We start from the raw sequence: 17,629 nt of genomic DNA, 5'->3' as shown, positions 1-17,629 counted from the left end.
GACGCAAACGAAACCGGAGAACGAAAGATCGTTGAGGAAATATCCCATAAATTCCCAGGTGGGTAGTATTCATTTTGTTCTTTTTTTCGCCCTGTCCAGGCGACGTACATGTAGGGTCGGTAGCTTGGACCCTGAGGGTTCGTGGGCGCTTGTGGCTTCTGCAGGTACACTACTGTAGCACTCAGACCACTGCGCCTCCGGCTATTTGCACAATACCACCACACTCCACAACACCAAGCCAAACCAACAACCAACAACTTCATGAGGCTCCTCTGACTTGCTGTCTACACAGTCACAAACCACCAAAAGGAACGAGGTAGGTAAACAGAGCAAAGGCGACGACAATGGTAAGGTATATATAGTGTAAAAGACCTTTGAAAGGAAGAGGAAGCTCTCCTCTGTTCTGTCCATCACATACATCACCGTCATCACTTCACCTTCACTTGTCAACTCTCCCATCCAAAACCGCCAACATGCTCTCCCTCAAGCTCACCACCATCGCCATCCTCGCGACCCTCACCGTCGCCGCCCCATCCCCAGCCTCCACCGTCACCTCCATCTCCACAGAAGCGACAGAAGAAGTAGCAACCAAACCCTTCAGCTTCTCCCAATGGGTAGACGACATCCTCAACCCCAACGTCGTCGCCCTCACCCCAGAGGAAGCCCTCGAAGCCTACTACCAGAGCATCAACGGCACCACTACTTCTGGGGCGGAGCAATTGTCCAAGAGGGGGAGTTCAACCGCAACCTGCGAAACCGCCAACTCCAAGCGCATGCCCGTCGCCGACGCCGTTTATCTAGTCAACACCATGGCCGCGGGCGGTCAGGAACTCGTCCACATCCCGATTCCCTTTTGCTCGAAATCTGTCTGCTCCAGTCCGAGCGGGAGGTCGAGCCTGATTGGGCAGAAGGATTGTAATCTGTGGGTTGAGGAGCCGTCGGAGTATTGGGCGAGGGCTGGGGGGTTTATTATGGGTGAGCTTCTCCTTCTTTTCCTTCCTTCCTTCCTCTCGTTATTTTCATGCGGAGTGGGAGCATGAATGGTATTATCTGCTTCTGTTTGTCCTGCGCAGTATGTATGCGGTTTTGCTGATTCGACGTGTGATGACAGACGCCTGCACATGGGGTGATAAGAGCGGTGGTAAGATTGTGATGCCTGCCAATCGGTATATTACCGTTTTGCTGTATGGTCAAGGGTACTAGAGAAGTTGAATGTGTTGAGGTTGTTATGACTTATCATGGGAAAGGGTTTCCGTTTATGCGGGGGTTTATGTGTGGTGAAAAGAGATGTCATGAATTCCCAGGTTTGCATTGCTAGGTGTATTTTTTTTTTTTTTCCCCTCTGTCCAGACGATGTACATTTACATACCTGACCCTGTAGGGTCGGGCAGCTTGGACCCTGGGGGTTTGTGGGCGCTTGCCGGAAACGATTATCCAGAAGACAATACCGTACCTCATCTGTACCGTATGAACTTGGGAAATCCGGAAACCACGTCAGGCCGGCAACGAAGGGTTAGCAGAAATGCTCTGCCCTTTGCATCAACATCCGCGCACATACAGCCAAACGCAACTGGCAAACCTTCAACGTTTTGATTGACTTGGGAAAGCCGGAATTCAGGATGCAGGCTTGAAGATGTCCGACAGCCGGGTAGTGTACGCTACATAGTACATGCGCTTTGACGGCCGCCAAAAGCAGCTGACAGACTTGAAACCCTGCGTTTTCTACACGACCTGGATTCCGGGTTTCTCGAGTCTATACGATAAGAGATATAGCTTGGCGGCGGCTAGAAACGATGAATCCAGCCAATGTGATGTAGCGGCGCGGGCGAGATGGGGAAAGGTGGCAGAGACAGTACGTGCCGGAACATCGCCTTCTTACTCGGCCTTGTGACCGCTATAGCCTATGGTTCAACATCAGCTAGAACCACGAAGGGAAGGAGGTAAACCGGCCTCTACGCGATGTCGGATCATAGAATCGGCCCGTTACAAATCAGGTCTGCATGCCAAAGCTATCCATATTCCATGTAACAGACGTCCGGGACCACGGAACACGTCCCCAGCAAGAAGTGGATGTCTTCTCAAGTACACTAGGTAGGTTCTCACTCCTCTTCGACCAGACAAGATTGAGACGGCGTCAAAGATGAGGTAGAGAAGGTCGAGTTGAGCTTGGGTGGCAGGATGAAGTCATGGAAATGTTGAAACTTGGGACTGTTGAGACCTCCAGGATTAGAGTTATCTGCGTCTTGGTCAGTTTACATGGAAACTTGTCTAGATGTAAACCCGGAGGAAGCTTGAGGAGATGCGGGAACGTTTATGTTAGGGGAGAGAAGGCGATACCAGGATAGAAAAGGCGGTAAACATGGGAGGACGTTGATGTTGTATCTGGCAGGGACAGCCTTAGCCGGGGATATCTCTACAGCCAAAGGGCATTTGTTGGGATTCGGAAAGGTAACCGAAAAGAGGAAGAGACCTTGCAGTAGTAGTTCCACTGCTCGGCTCCAGTCCTCGAAAGCGTACCTGTGTGAAGCCAACCCGGAATGAGGATAGGGACACTACCACAGTAGTAGAAGGCTCTTAGCCATGTCGTGAAGAGGACCTCTAGAGGTAGGGAAGATCGGAGTATAAGAAGGACGAAGGTCGGTCATTAAACCAAAGTAGAGAATTCCCTCCCCATCCTCACCTGCACTCATCAGCTTCTCTTTCTCCCTCACCAAGTCCAGCATCCCCATACCGTCAAAATGGTCGCCATGAAACTCGCCACCATCGCCGTCCTCGCGACTGTCGCCGTCGCCGCGCCAGCCACTACCGCCACCACCACGACGGAGGCTAAGCCTTTCAGCTTCTCCCAGTGGGTTGACGACATCATCAACCCCGACGTAGTCGCCCTCACCCCTGAGCAGGCCGTTGAGGCCTACTACCAGAGCATCAACGCCACCACGTCCACCCACGACGGCACCGTAAAGGCTAAGCGGGTCGAAAAGCATTGCTTCAATGACGATTTGGGCTGGCGGGCCGATGTCGACGCCGCTGTCAAGTGCGTGAACGAGGTGGCGGCGCTGGGGAGCAGTGTTCGCTACACCGTTAAGCCCGGCGTAGAGGTCTGCCGTGACATTCCTGGGGTGAAGATAAAGGTTGACCCCGGCTATCCCGACACTTGGGAGGTCACAGCGTAAGATGATTCCCGTTCTGTTCCTAGCATTCTCGACGCGAGTCGACGTCGTCTGCTCATGATTGCCTCTACTCCAAGAAGAGATTGATTGCTAACGTCTGGGTCCTCGGGATATTTAGTCAGCAACTCGCCATTGCTGGTGGACACATCATGGGTAAGTGGTCCAAGGTTGTCTGGGATTGACTACCTACCTATGCTACCTAATCCCCTTTCCTCTTACCCATTCCTGTTGAAAGCAAGGTGACCGAGCACGTTTCTAACAATTCTGGATCACCTGACAGACGCTTGTACCTGGGGTGGCAGAACTGGTGGAATGATTTTCGAGGAATGGAACCGATGGATGGAGATCGATTTGCGCAGCAAGTGAGAAATGTGTGAACAACCGGGCTGGGGGACGGAGATATGAGGTTGTGTGTTATCGCCAAGGGGTAAGGGACATGGTTACATGGATAATGAGGAATGGACATGCCGAGGGATAAGGAAAACAGTTTCGGAATACATACAACCTACCTTATCTTGGAGATTTTTGCGCAGGTTCTGACCCAATCCATCCGGACGCCCAATCGATAATCACTGTTTTGATGTCTGGTATATAGTTGTCCCGGCGGCGGCGGTAACGGCCCCATCGGACAAAATAGAGTGCAGCCCATTCGGCCCGGACCCGTCCTTCTTCCATATCCAAACAGTATAGCTTGGCTCTGACGTTCGGTGAATTGATGGGTGGCAGACTGGCAGGGGGCACTCAAAGCCCGTTGTTAGCTCTGGTGAATGAACTGAGCCGTCAAGTGCCAAACACAGTGGTTAACTGCATGCAAGTTGGCGTACGTAGGTACTTGGCCCTGCAGCAGAACGGTCAGGTCAGAAGCCGGGATCAAAATCTCTCGGGTCTGACGTTGGTTGAACTGCGGTTGGCCGCGGTGCGCCCGACGGCTATGTGACCCGATCTGGATTGCCTGGGCTGTTGAATGTCGGTACTGATGCTGGGACGGGGCCGGAGATGGGGTGAAATGCCGTGACTCGGCACTCGGAAACGCTAGGTGATGGAAAGGTGGGTTCCTGAACCGACGAGCTGAACGGCTTTGGCTCGATTCATAGGTAGGGACCATTGGGAAAGCTTCAAGTTGCTGTGAAAGCAACAAGGTATCTTACCAGTTGAATACTTTTCATGCTATTGGTAGTTTGAATGCAAAAGAGGAAGAAAACCAAGAGAATATTCCGGGAGTACCTCCACATAACATCTCTTCTCCATGTACGTACCATAGTGGGAGAATACGGACGGCACCCTCTAGCCCAGATGCATCGTTTGTGCCAGACGGTTGAGCAGGCCTTCTGACTGGCCAGAATGTTCGAAAAAAGGGCAAAAGCCAAGGACCTTCTATAACGGTCAAGACAGCTGTAGAAGGTTGCTAAGTTGAGAAGGTTGAAGGTAGGCGGATGAGGTAAGTGGTGAAGGGAAAGACTTCAATTTCGAAATCCGAAGTTATCGCAAAACTTTTTGCGCGACCGGAAAAACTACCGCAAGCGGAATCAGACTGGCAATCACAAGAAAAAGAACAAAGACAAGAGCCATGGAGCCACTTGCTCAATTGACTCCCAGGAAGGTCCTCTCATTTTTCTTATACAGGAAAGTATTTGATCCCGGGAAAGAACCATCGTTAGGGGCACTTGGGGGAAGCGGGAAGACTTGGGAAGGAACCGCCCTCGACTACCTCGAGCATCCCACTGAAGACAACGAACAACGACCAATCAGAAGCCTCGAACAATAACAAGACCAGACGATTCATCTGGGCCAGATGCCGCCCGCATTTTCCCGCTATGGTCAGGCCTCTTTGTCTATTTTCTGTGGCACTGTTATGCTGGATTCCTGGTGATGGGATCAGTCGGACTTGGAGTTGGCTCTAGACTTAGGCTCTAGCCGAGTTCAACTCAATGGCACTTGAATCGGTTGGAAAGCAAGGAGAGTGAGTGGCATGGGAAAACAACGATGAGAACATGTCAAGACCTGCGAATCTGTGATGGAGAAGACGTGTTAACTCGAAACAAAGAAACAGAGCGAACGGAAGTTCTCCTACCTAAGGGTACCTTGAAGGATAGACGACTTGGAAGATTTGACTATTGCCTGATGGTCCGACAGGTGATGGGCCATGGGCGGCGGTACGTGACCTTGATACCTATGACTGCGTTTGTTTTGGTATGGTTTTCGTATAAAGGGCCCCATGCGACCGGTTTTATACTCAAAAAGGTGGCCAACCCGCGAACTGTCCCAAGTTGAGTTGTAAGGCAGTTACAGTCTTGCCGTCGCAAAGCCCATTACATCGCCTGGTTATTTTCCGCCTACGCCGTCGTTTCCGACCTGGACGTTCTGTGGCTCTGATTCTGGGCATTGTCGATCATCCTAGGGGCAAACATTTAGGGGTTTCTTGGTGCTTTCTTGGACTGCTCCGCTTGGGACTTGGGTTGTGCCGATTTCCGCGCGAGGCGCTGATAGATCAACGGCGTCTCCGGTTGTTGCTCGAGTCTCCGAACGGCGAACGAGGCAATTGAGGCCGAGAGGGAGATAGGTCATGATCGATCTATGAGCTATTTTGAAGATGGGACGACAGATTTTGGATTCCATGTCAGGCCATTCATTCCCCGTACCAACTACCTACCTACCTCCCTACCTAGAGAGCACATGAAGAGCGTGAGGTAAGATTTGGAACCAGTTATTAGAAAGCCTTTTGATGACGATGAACCTTCATGCGCATGAAGGACGACAAAGGGAAATAAAGAGAACAACAACCAAGTCAACCGCGCAAATTCCAAGGGGGGGGGGGGGGGGGGGGGGATATCTCAAAATAAAACAACTACTGTCTAAAGCAACTAGAAACAACAACCAAGCAAACCGAAAAAAGCACACCCGACACGCCCCATGCAACAACGGTGCCATAAACAGCAAGAGCCGAAAACCACAACTTTCATTTTTTTTTCTTCGCCCAAAGAAGGATGTATAAGGACTTGGCGTCTCTTTCCCTCTAGCCCGCATCCAGCTCAAGTATAGCAAGCATGATATGATATACTTTGTGTTACCCCAGCAGCAACATTCCCTCACCCGTTCGGTTCGTCGTCGTGTCCTTCTCAAAATAAGAGCGGGAAATTAGGCAAGAAAAGCAGTTAGATGGTATGAAACTACAACGCCGTATACTCTTGAAATCGAGGTACCATTATCCGTGTCTGAGGCCAGCTTTCTCTCCAAGATCGGATAGGTCCTGCGTGCCTGGACGTATGGAGATGCATTACTAGAAATGCCGTTTCCTCGTGGGAAGGAACTTCTAGACTCCAGTCAAAACCCAGAGTCTGAGAATAACACGCATACCAGCGAGTGACGGGAGGTCCAACTCAAGGATGAAACTACTTCCGCACAACACCTCGGCTTAGCATCTCAGTAGAGACCAGCGGGTGGAAACCATTCCTGTCTTGTGCTGGTGAACCGAAGTCGTCACCCATCCAGGCAGGCAAATTCTCAAGCATCGGAAAGAAAAGCCGTTCATTGAAGGACGACCCAACTGGGTAATATGTAAAAGGGAGTAAAGGAGAGAACAGCGCTGATGCTGGCAGATTCTCAAGGGTCACACCCACTTTGTGCCCGAATAATCCGCCTTTCTCGCGCCAAGAATTGCCTGCCCAGGAGCTTTCGTTCGTGCGACCGATCTACCAGTGACAAGCCGAAATGTTTCCCTAACGCCGAGTATGCGGATGTGATGAAAGTGTATAATACAGGCAAGTCTTTTTTTTTTGTCGTCGATTGGTGACTTGATCATGCATTTGTGACCTAATAAAATCGTCAGTAAGATTGGTTGGGTAGATCAAGAGGCTGAAAATGCAAAATCACGTACGCGAAGGATCCTCCTGGAGTAATCTTGGTTGTCGGCGATGCTGCCATCGCTCAATCTCCTCTGCACGAGGACAGGGTCGAGTCGGGCGTCTGCCATGGACATTCCATCGCTGGTGCTGGGCGGCTTGCCAACGAAAGCATTGACGGCAGCGTTGCGGCGATGCTCATCCTCGATCTCCTTGTTCCGCTTGCGACGCATATAGAGGAAGACACCTCCGACCGCAGACAAGACAACAACGACTGCCACCACGGTGCCTGCCACGATTCCGGCCGTGTTGCTTTTGCCCTTCTTTTCGGGGTCCTCGGGCAAGGTTGATTCAGTAGTGCTGGCAGTCGGTTCGGATACGGCGCTTGAAATGCTGGACGTCTTGGCCGCAGCAGTTGAGCTCGGTGCCGCGCTGGTGCTAGAGGGCTTAGGCTCTGTGTTTGGAACCACTAATTGTAAGCCAGAGTTGTAAACGCTCCACGTATCGGCACCGCCGCCTGTAAAATGATTAGCGTCTTACAGGATATGATTCAACCAGTCTCTGTAACTTACAATAGTCCAAGTTATAGCCCGAGCATGGGAGATCGCAGTCTGATATGGCGGTCATGGACGACTTTGGCGGATATTCCATACCACACCAACACTGATCTCCTTGACTCATTGCGAAAACATTCATCTTAATGGAACTGCACCAATTGTAACAGAGGCCACTTGTCACACCAAGATCCTGCACTGGGCCTTGGCCGAAGTTCATTATTTTCTGAGTGTTCATGCGTGTGGTGTTCAGCTTCATGGTGCCTGAATCATTGAAACAACCCTGGTAGGTCATTTGAAGAAAGATGGGTTTTGTCGGTTTCGGGAATGGTGGTGAGTCGTCTCTGACGGATAGCGAGCCCAGGGGATCGTCTCTGACGTCTAGCGAGCCCAGGGGATGGTGCGCTGTCGCAATGGCGCAGTTGGCGGCGAAGGCCGTTAATAGTACCGATATCGACTTCATGGTGTATAGTTGAAGGACTTCGAAGTTTTAATGTGACGATAACAAGTCGTGGGTAACGGCAACGGTCGAGCAATGAGGTCGTCGTCGTGTTGTTGTCGTCGTCGTCGAGTGCTGACTTGGGCTTGAGGTTGGGTCAAACACAATTAACGCAGCACCCTTGGAGAGCCCTGGCGGTTTGGAGTTGAAAGGACAAGGAGGGATTTAGCCTCCTACGTGTCGAGTTGAATGGCGAGTGGTGAATGAAGCGGATGTCGATGGGCTGATGATAACGAGTGGTGCTGCCCCTTCTTCTTGTCTCCTGTTGTTCCCTTTGTTTGCGGATCCCTTGGTATTCCTTGTTGATGGTTGACGAGGTCACGAGTGGTTGGACATTGCCTTTGTTCCAATCGGTGTCGGTCGACGGAAGACTATGACTCGACGACGGCGCTGGAGCGGGCCGAGATGGTTAGTGTGACTTTTGGACGATGGTCAAGAACGGAAGTCGGGGGTCGGGATGCGACCGGGCAAGTGAGCGTGATGGTGTCGTTATCGTCGTTGTGGATAATGATTGTGTTGTGGTCGAATGATGGAAATTGTCGGACACGCACACACGAGAATAGGGAGCGCAATTGAAGGAGCGACAGTGTGGGTGTGGAGGAGGGAGCGGAAGTGGTTTTGTTTGAGAGGGAGCGGCCGGCCGAAAGTGCGAAAAGGCGCAATGAGTGGGAATGGCCGTGGAGTGGGAATGGGAGTGGGTGGGTGTGTGGGAGACAGAGCGGGAACACAAAATGGAAGAGCGGCAAAACTGAGTGGCAGACTGGCTGGGAGTAACAAGAACGGACCTGTGAAAGAGACGGACTGGAGAGAGCACTGAGAGGGGCAGGGGCCCTGGACGGCGCGGCAGGTGCAAACTGTGCAGTGCAGGTACCGTATTGATACGCACGAGAGGTTCTTTCGCCGAACCTGGCAGACGGAACTTTCAAGTTCAATTGATTTCAAGGAGTGGCCCGCGACTGTTGTTTGATTCAAAAACCAACCGCATCCCCAAAAAAGATGAGCAAAGAGTTTGAGAGAGGGGACAAGAGACCAAAGACCACAGGCGGAATGTCAGGAGCTGAGGACCTGAGGACCGTCGAGACCCGGACACCACGGCGAAAACGGGGGAATGCGCAAGTTGGGGGAGGACGACGGGGCCGCTGGAAATTGCGCGATGGAGCCCAATCCCCTGACGCCTGGGGCCTCGGGATGCATCATTCGAAAATCGAAACGAGAGGCACATGCATCCCGGTCATCTCTCACCTCTCACCTGAATTGCGGCCCACAAAAAGGGAGGCTGGGTGGGTCATTTGGCCAATGAGGACAGTCCTCTGCCAAAAATATGTGCCTTTCCGACCTGCCATTGGCTGGGTCATCACGCCCGTCTGGTGGAGTAACAAACTGGGGCAAGCACATTTCAGGGGTACCCGTCATTCTGTCGATCGCATGGAGAGAGGCCACCTCAGAAGGTGCGAAAAAGAGCGAGGAAGGGGCCACCACTTCATACGTGTATATGTGGAAGGTCCTGCTACGGTACTTGGGTTAGCCAGGACCTCGCTCGCTGTTAGTGCTCTCAAGGTTTTGCTACACTGACGGTATCTTTTGAAGAACCATTTCTACCAAGAGTTACAAGCACTCCTTTGCAACAAGCCTCTGCACATACGGGCGCCCACATGGAGTTTTATAGCCCAGCTTCGCGACCACTCTATGAAGTCAAAACCAAAGCATGGAAAACAGGAGATGAGACACGATCTGCCCAGAGATAGCAATCTTGCCCTTTCATTCGGGATGAACGACAAACAATCATGTCCTGCTTTCTGTACCACATCAGGGAGATGCAAAGCCTTTTCTCTGCAGTCATTTCACCACCGGGGTCCTGCCCCTTTTTCATGTGCCTGGGGGGGAAGATGAATGAAAGATGATGGTGACTTGCCAGCTTGCTTACATATGCACAGCATCGATGAAACGGGATCACCGCCAGCTTGAACCACGCGGGCATCAATGTTGACGGTTTGTCGACCACTCCCAACGGTCCAACCACGCATCCGCCGTCGCCATTGGGAACCATCTTACCACGACGATAACCTCTTGACCAAGAAACAGGGGATGGCAACATGAAACAACAAACACGGGGGTTTGCCAGACAAAGATTCCACCTTGACGGGCACCATCCTTTTTCAAACGGTCGGTTCCCGTCATTCCCGCCCTAGGGCACCGTAAGTCCGTGACCGAAAAAGAGGCCTCTCATTTGGGGGTCGTTATCCAACTGTCCAGGTTCTCCATTTCCATTTCCTCTATCGCCATCTGTTTTTCCAATGTCAGTCTCTTGCCAAGGAGACGAACCAGGAGGTGGTGGGAGGTCGAGCTTCGAGAGCTTCCTTCCATGTTCGCTTTCTCCAGTTATCTTGCTTCCATTCGGATACGAAAGGAGTCTCCACTCCAATGACACATGGACCGGTCCAGCCAGGCTCACTGCCCGCAAGCCGCAGCATTTTCAGCACTTCAGCCGAACACATGTCACCATCATTGATCATGATCTGTCGAGAGCATCGAGCAAAAGCAAAGCGTCGGTCCTTTGGGAAGCAGGAGCAGGTGAAGCGGCCAAATGCACCAAGATGGGAAGCATAGGCGACGAAGGGTAACTGTAGCTTCAACCCTAGAGGTAACGCTTTCTGACCATCACCGAACCAACCACAACCAATAAGTCATCAACCAACAAGCGAACAAACGGGGCATCAGTGAAAGTGTCAGCTAATCAGCCTGAAAACTCTTTGAAATACTTCAGATACGAAGTGTAGAGTGTGAGTGAAAAGGTGCCGCCTGACCGCAGGATATTCGTACCACGGAATCACGACACCGTTGCGCTACACACCATTGCAACCACTCTCAAACAAACTGCTACACTACCTCTATGTACGCATCGCCAAAAAACAAAACTCGGAACTGAACCACCTCTAGCCAGAGTTCATTCATCTTGCACCGTTTTTGGTTCCCAAAAAACCAAACAAAAAAAAGGCTCCTGTAGTCTTTATCTACCTCCATCAACCCCGTCAATAACTGCCGACCCGATTGTTCCGACAGCTTTTCTTCCAGCGCACGTCAACATAGCATAGTCAGCAGCGGAAAGTTCCGTGCTTCGCAATGGGATGACCCATCACTGCCTTTTGCAGTTCCCGTCCCTTCTTGACGGAAAAACTCCGGCGGAGGTGAGTGAGCTCTGGAGGTCGGATCGGGCAACAGGATCGATCACCTTTGTTCATGCTTCTCTTTCCCTATCCTCGTTCTTATCCATTCTTTTCTTTCCGGCTTCGTGATACATACACTAAAAAGGTACTGCTCGCTGCTCACTGTTTCGGTGCCGACACGGGCACTGCAACTGGCAACTACAACTGGCAACCGCATCACACTCGCACACTGGCAGCTACAAACTGGACGATCTCCTCTTTTCCGCCCGTACCTGCGTTCGAGCTGTTGCGTTTCTGCGTACATACCTGCGTACCGCTCGTACCTTACTGCGTACACAAAACCCCCTGCAAGACGTCCCTTCCCTAACCGGAGAAATTCCCCTGAATACTGCATAAGCAAAGGCCCTTTTTCTGTACAGCCACCTGCACTCATGAACCATATCGTTGCATCGATTGATAGACAGTCCAGCTCGGGATCCATCTCTGGTGAATCGACCCATCATCCTTCTTCTGCCTTTCCCATTCATCCATGCTCTCCGGGGGATACTCAGCAACGAATGCGTCATGACATTGGCCGAGATAGACGTAAAATGCTAAGAAAGATGGGATTAGTCTAATCAATGACCGACCGGTCAGAAAACCAAACCACAACATACCTTTCGGCTTCTTGACGAGCATTCACGCTCAAACCATGAGACTTCTTCACGGTGCCGTCCTTATCCACGGTCTGCCGGACAGCGACGTCACAGCCTTGATGCTTTTTAATGTGCTTAACGAGCGCCATGCGAGAGGAATATTGACGCTACAAAATTAATCAGTAACCACTCTCCAACTAGTTTGCATTATCTCCAGTTACTTACTTGGCTAGAACAAAGTCGTCCGTCAATAACAGCGTGGCAGTATCGTTTACCAAGCTGAATGATTAATTTTCCATTCTATAATTTTGGTATTAGTGGATTGGTCCAAGATTAGTCAAAGACTGGTCCATAACTAGTTCAAGACTAGTTCAGGACGAACTAAAATAAAACTCAACTTAATACGTACCTTATCTTTCTCAAACGCGAGAAGACCCTCCCACCTTTACCCATCGCTCCCCTGCTGATAGCGTTGAAAGGCTTCTGATTGTTCATAAGCAGTTGCCATAGTAGGTTGGTTAGTCTGAAATTAGTCTTGAAAAAGTCTTCAAAATATTTTGTAAAGTTTAGATCAATGATGGTTCAGTCTTGGTTCAATATTAGTTTAGTCATAGATCACTATATACAAATAAGGAAAGCAAAAGAGAAGAAAAAGGCATATCGAAGTGAGCAACTATGACACAATATATACTACTTTGAGGCTATATTGATATTATAAGTTTCGGATTACCTAAGCTCCCAAATAAGTCTAGTCCAAGATAAGTTCACTCAACTTTGGGCATACCCATCAGGCACCAATGCAGGATGTAGTACTCTAGGGCGATAAGAAACAAGTAGGGACCCATTGCACTTGTCGGTCCGCGCGCACGTGCCGCGGTCGGCGGTTCCTGGCAGGTTTGGCAGCTGGCGGCGGAGGCTGTGCTGCCTGCTTCCACTTTGCTTTGCTTCGCCATGCTTGATTTGCTTGGCTGACGGCTGTGTGGCCTGTGCGTGCACGGATTATTGATGCGCTCAATGCGGTGGAGTTCAGTGTTCACGGTGACGGGAGTTCCCCGCCCGTATTGTACCTTGCTGCCGACGCCGTGGAGAGTGTGACAGCCAGGAGACCGGACTGCAACTTCGGGAACTGCGGTGGTGAGATGTAGCGGAAAATGAGATTATGCGGCTTCGGTATTAAAGTACCATTGCATGCGATCCGTTTATTCCTCAATCCGTCCATCTATGCATCCACCATGCATCGAATCGACGGCAGTCAGATTGTTACACGTAGATGTGAACTATTTTGGGATTTTTGGGAAAAGGATATCCGAGACCTTGAATCGGGCGGGGTCTGAGTTCTAGGAAGCTGGAACCGAAGATGTCAGCAGCTGCAATGGGAACGGGGAAGCGCGCCGTGGAACTAAAGGGATTGGAATAACCGCTTTGTTGACTTCGTTGTGGGAAGTCAAAACAACGAGAACGAAGTCAAGTGAAGTTAGTATCTCAAGCCAAACAAATACCAAATTGAAGAGAGAAAACCATGCAGGGTTGGTCAAATACCTTCAAGCGTACATACATCCAACTATCATCAGCAAAGCTGACTTCCTTTTTGCCATGATTGCAAAATTGTCTGGCAGTACCTGAGACGTCACTGCACTAACAATTTCCCGTGTTAAAATACGAGCGCAGATGCTAGTGAACTAACCCTCCAATTTCAAACGCACGAACTTCATGACACTTTCATGACCATCCATCCGTGGTCACAAATACGTCCAACCATGGAAGTCCACCAAGCTCTCCAGTCTCGTTTAATAGGTCACAGAATTGAAAGCTTTACCGAACAGTCAGTGAATCACTGAAGCTTTTGTGATAACCCGGTCCTTTGTACATCGACAAAGCAGTATTACGATTGAGACCAGTCGGAACTCGGAAAATCAAGAGGAACAAGCGGGCACATGGGCGACACAAGGTTGTTGGAGCTGTCAAGCTAGATTGACAGAATCGATTTATAGGTACCGGTTGAACCAATAACCTCAAGACCAAGGTGATGAACGAAAAGAATAAGCATAGCTGATCTGGGCAGTGTCGCTCTTTCTCTTAAACTTGAGACCTAGAGTCACGGCAGGTAGTAGAAAGCAGGAGAATAAGTAACAGGTTGAGAAAGGGCATTGATTTCATCACCAACCCCCCATACGATGAACGATGTACGTCAATGCATATTCCGCCACCGAGTAATCGCTAAACTCAGCATGCTTCCTATCTAAAATTGCACAACGTTCCGAATGCTGCAACACTCAAATTGCAAAACATGCTTCACTACCTACACTACACTACTTTCCCCTCTCTACCCCCTCTCTACCCCCTCCTCACCGATGATGCTCCTCACTCTCCACACACTCCGTCCGATGCGTCTTCCAATCCCTCCTCTGACACTCGGCGCTACAATACCTAACCTTCAAACACCTCGCACACTTCCTCAACACCTCCGCCGTTTTCCCAGCCGTCTCCCCCCCCTTCGCTTTCAGTTCCTCAACCAGCTCCTCCTCCCCCTTCCCACAACACCTACACCTCTCCTCCTTTTTTCGGAGTGCCTCCTCCAGCCCGCGCTCCGCAATCTTTCTAGCCAAAACCGGATCGAACACCACCCTTTCTACGGTGGGGGAGCAGTACGGAGCGGAAATAGCCACGCGCGTGGCGTGCCGGGCTGCTGCTGACTCCCAGAGGGGTAAGGAGAGGTAGTTGGGGGGGAAATGGCCGGTGCCGCAGGTGCAGAGGACTGGTTCCCCCTTTTGGAGGCTCAGGGGGACGTGGCCGCCGGTGGTGACGTATTCGCAGGAGGAGGGGGAGTGGGACCAGGTACGGCAGCGTTCGGCGAAGGAAGGGAGGATGGATTTCCAGAGGGAGAGCTCGGCGTCGGTGACGGTGAGGTCGACGCATTCGAGGGTGCGGAGGAGGACTAGGAAGGATTGGAGGTCCTCCTCGTCGTCGTCGTCGCCGCCGTCGCCGCCGCCGCTGGATGCGGACTTTTTGGTGTTGTCGAGCAAAGAGCGGGTAAGCGGCAGTACGGCCGCATCGAGAATTATCCCCCCACCGGACTGGGCGCTGCAGTCGAGTCGGATGGCGGAGACGAGGATTAGGATGTGCCTACCATCCGATGACGATGACCCGGACCCGGGCCCAGAAACGGGGCTGAGGGCGAAAAGACCGGATTGTCCCACTTGCAGGCCGGCAGCGATGTTGATCATGGTGAGGAAGGATTCCTTGAGGGTTAGTCTTGCCGAGCCCCAGCTGGATTCATCTAGGCTCTGTTCGAAAGCGGCTTGACGCACACGGAGTTCGCGGGGTGAGTAGATGGAGGAAGCTAAGGGGCCGAGAAATGAGAGTCGAGAGGCGTCGGAGAGGGAGAGGATGGGGAGCGAGTCGAGGTTGACCGTGGCGGCGTTGAGGGGGACGGGGATGAGTTGGGATGACTCTGACGATGGGTCGGTGGCTTGTAGGACTGTAGGGAAAATGTACTCGTCTAGCACACTGGCAGGTATCGCAGATCGGGGGTTGAGAATCGCGGGCGCGATCACTTCAATGTACCCTGAAGTGCGAGCGATGCGCGTTTTGCTGCCTTCTTTTAGAACGGGGGTCGGGAAGACGAGTGGTTTGACAAGTGTCCCGGCGCCCAAGACGATGTCGATAGTCCAAGGAGAAGACTGGCGAAGACTGATGGGGACGGTCTTATCAGCCAGTAACCGCTTGTCCTCTTCCGTGATGAAATCCAGATGGCCGGTGATGGTCTTGAGTATACCCGAAGAGACATCAAAGCTTGCTGTAAACACCGGGCAGCCATCCGCTTCCGCCTCGGTTGCCGTCGTCGACTCAGAGCCAGATACCTCCTCCAACGCCTTTTTCAGCAAGGCATCCTGCACGGAATTGCCCCCGATCTTCTCTAGAATAGCCCGACGGAACTCCTCCCTATCCGTCTCAAACTGCCCACAAACCACACCCAAAAAGTCCAAAAGGGTCTGCCACAGACCCTCCCCCCAAGACACCTTGACCAGCTCCTGCCCCTGATGCACCACCCGCTGGCCCTCGATCTGGAAAACCACCAAATTCTGATAAACCCTCCACGCCGCCTCCGCCAACTCCTTTGCATCGACGACAACCGTTGGCTTCCTCCACTTTCCGCCGTGCTGCCCAGGATTTAGCCACCTAGAGTGTTTCCTCAACAGCCGATTACTAATCTGCAGTCCGTTTTCCTCCAACTTCTTCACCCTAGCAGCCGCCTTCTCCTTCTCCTTCTCCTTCACGCCAGCCCCTTCACCTAGTCCACCGCCAGCGGCATAAACATCATCATCATCGTCATCATCATCATACAACTGCGCAGCAGCCCCAAGACACTCATCCACCGTCGCCCTAACACTAGCATTACTCCAATATTCCACCGGCGTCAGACCCAGAATGAACGCGCCGGTCGTCGAGTTGGCAGCCTCAGCAAATCTGGAGTTATTAGAGTCCATGTCATCGCCATCAACATCAACAACCAGCGAAACCCCCTCCCCGTTGTCCATAACCAGCGTCGAAGATGGCCGGTCTTTAAGCAATCGCTTGGCGGCAACCATCAGCCCAAGAAGGCCAGGCGGGTCGGGAACGCCGGCCGCAAAGGGGGACCAAAACATGCTGAGGGAGAACGAAGGAGAAGAGAGGTCGGTGGTGTCGATTATGTCGAACTGTTTTTTGGTCTCTGCCGCTGGTGGGTGAAGTAGAGACTGGCAAAGCGGAAACCATCCATCTACCGCGAACCGGATCGTCAGTCTTTTTTGCTTCGCGGCCGCAAGCTCCCGGAAGGCAAGAGACCATTGAGCAAACTGGTGCTTTGCCACACCGAGAACAGTCGTGTTTCCATCGTCGTCATCATCGTCGTCCTCCTCCTCCTCCTTAGAAGGACGCAGCGGGGAGAGCTCAGTAAGCGGTGCCTTGGCCAAAGCGAGATGATAACCTAGTACGCCATTAGAGGGGTAGGCTAGACGGCGGCCCTGGCCCGAGGATTCGGACAACAAGCCGACAGCGAACGTAGGGTTAGGAAACATCTTCTTTCCCTCCGCGATTTCCTGGTCAAACTCCCAAGTCCACCGAACGTAGTTCCGTATTCTATCCTTTAGGACGGCTGTCAAGGGCGCGGCTGACGAGCCTAACGCCCAGGCCTGGCGCTCTGAGGGTGATAACTTCATACCCTGCTTCATTGCCCCCGCAAGCTCCCCAATCTTTTCCGTCCCAGGTGCTGACCTTGCTGCTTCGGCGTATTGTTCCCAAACACCCCTTACCGCGTCCAAGCTTTTTTGGTTGAGAAAGTGTATCATCCCGCCATATGGTCCTTGCTCCCAGTCCTCCATCGTCTTGGAAAGCTGATATAGTCTTTCCGCTTGGAGGGCTAGTAAGTCCCTGGTTTCCGGGTCGGGGAGGAAGCGAGTGTAGTAAATGTCCCATATCCTGGCGAGCTTTTCCTTCAAGGCCTTTTCGCTCGCAGCATCCTTCCCCTTCCCCTCCTCATCCCCATCCCCCTCCCCACCCAACTCCAACCCCAAAACAAGACTCAACCCCAACACATTCCTCGCCACCACGTACTTATCCTCATTACTCATGGTAATATCGATCTTCCTCTCCCTTAGACTCCTCCTCTCCCCCGCGTCATTTTGCTGTCCATGCTGTCCATGCCCCCCTACTTCGGAATAAGCCGTATACAAGATATGCCGGACATCCTTCCCTCCGATGACGAGGATATCGGCGTCTAGATCGGCGGG

At 51.9% G+C, this 17,629-nt stretch overlaps 5 protein-coding genes across 5 annotated transcripts; 2 read left to right on the top strand and 3 right to left on the bottom strand.

The window, feature by feature from the left end:
* The first annotated feature begins 226 nt into the window (after positions 1-226).
* B0H65DRAFT_538266 (uncharacterized protein) lies at positions 227-1,424 on the top strand. Its single transcript, XM_062829084.1, has 2 exons — positions 227-975; positions 1,112-1,424. Exons 1-2 carry the CDS (start codon positions 474-476, stop codon positions 1,201-1,203), a joined length of 594 nt encoding a protein of 197 aa, XP_062682608.1. The 5' UTR covers positions 227-473; the 3' UTR covers positions 1,204-1,424.
* Positions 1,425-2,738: 1,314 nt separating this feature from the next.
* B0H65DRAFT_556949 (uncharacterized protein) lies at positions 2,739-3,936 on the top strand (the record flags this gene model as incomplete). The annotated part of the gene is made up of 3 exons (XM_062830070.1): positions 2,739-3,169; positions 3,289-3,323; positions 3,451-3,936. The coding sequence occupies 3 exons, from the start codon at positions 2,739-2,741 to the stop codon at positions 3,534-3,536; spliced, it is 552 nt and encodes a 183-aa protein (XP_062682607.1). The 3' UTR covers positions 3,537-3,936.
* A 3,078-nt stretch (positions 3,937-7,014) lies between these two features.
* On the bottom strand, positions 7,015-8,026 carry B0H65DRAFT_441141 (WSC domain-containing protein; the record flags this gene model as incomplete). Its single annotated transcript, XM_062825507.1, has 2 exons — positions 7,015-7,526; positions 7,582-8,026. The coding sequence occupies 2 exons, from the start codon at positions 8,024-8,026 to the stop codon at positions 7,015-7,017; spliced, it is 957 nt and encodes a 318-aa protein (XP_062682606.1).
* A 2,333-nt stretch (positions 8,027-10,359) lies between these two features.
* B0H65DRAFT_441140 (uncharacterized protein) lies at positions 10,360-13,456 on the bottom strand (the record flags this gene model as incomplete). The annotated part of the gene is made up of 6 exons (XM_062825506.1): positions 10,360-10,578; positions 11,390-11,417; positions 11,883-12,028; positions 12,087-12,161; positions 12,929-12,987; positions 13,417-13,456. 6 exons carry the CDS (start codon positions 13,454-13,456, stop codon positions 10,360-10,362), a joined length of 567 nt encoding a protein of 188 aa, XP_062682605.1.
* Positions 13,457-14,045: 589 nt separating this feature from the next.
* On the bottom strand, positions 14,046-16,714 carry B0H65DRAFT_460665 (uncharacterized protein). The gene has a single exon (XM_062826550.1). The coding sequence runs from the start codon at positions 16,505-16,507 to the stop codon at positions 14,207-14,209; it is 2,301 nt and encodes a 766-aa protein (XP_062682604.1). The 5' UTR covers positions 16,508-16,714; the 3' UTR covers positions 14,046-14,206.
* Positions 16,715-17,629: the final 915 nt, after the last annotated feature.

Source organism: Neurospora tetraspora, assembly GCF_033439725.1.
Source record: "Neurospora tetraspora strain CBS 560.94 chromosome Unknown B0H65scaffold_3, whole genome shotgun sequence".
Classification (NCBI taxonomy): Eukaryota; Fungi; Ascomycota; class Sordariomycetes; order Sordariales; family Sordariaceae; genus Neurospora; species Neurospora tetraspora.
The sequence above is the reverse complement of the archived record's forward strand: the minus strand, read 5'-3'. Positions and strand labels throughout refer to the sequence as shown.

Excerpts from the sequence above, each read along its gene's own strand:
- B0H65DRAFT_538266 (XM_062829084.1), top strand. The coding sequence starts at position 474 with ATGCTCTCCCTCAAGCTCACCACCATCGCCATCCTCGCGACCCTCACC. Across the intron at positions 976-1,111 it reads GGCTGGGGGGTTTATTATGG|ACGCCTGCACATGGGGTGAT; the intron begins GTGAGCTTCTCC and ends GTGTGATGACAG.
- B0H65DRAFT_460665 (XM_062826550.1), bottom strand. The coding sequence starts at position 16,507 with ATGTTTTGGTCCCCCTTTGCGGCCGGCGTTCCCGACCCGCCTGGCCTT.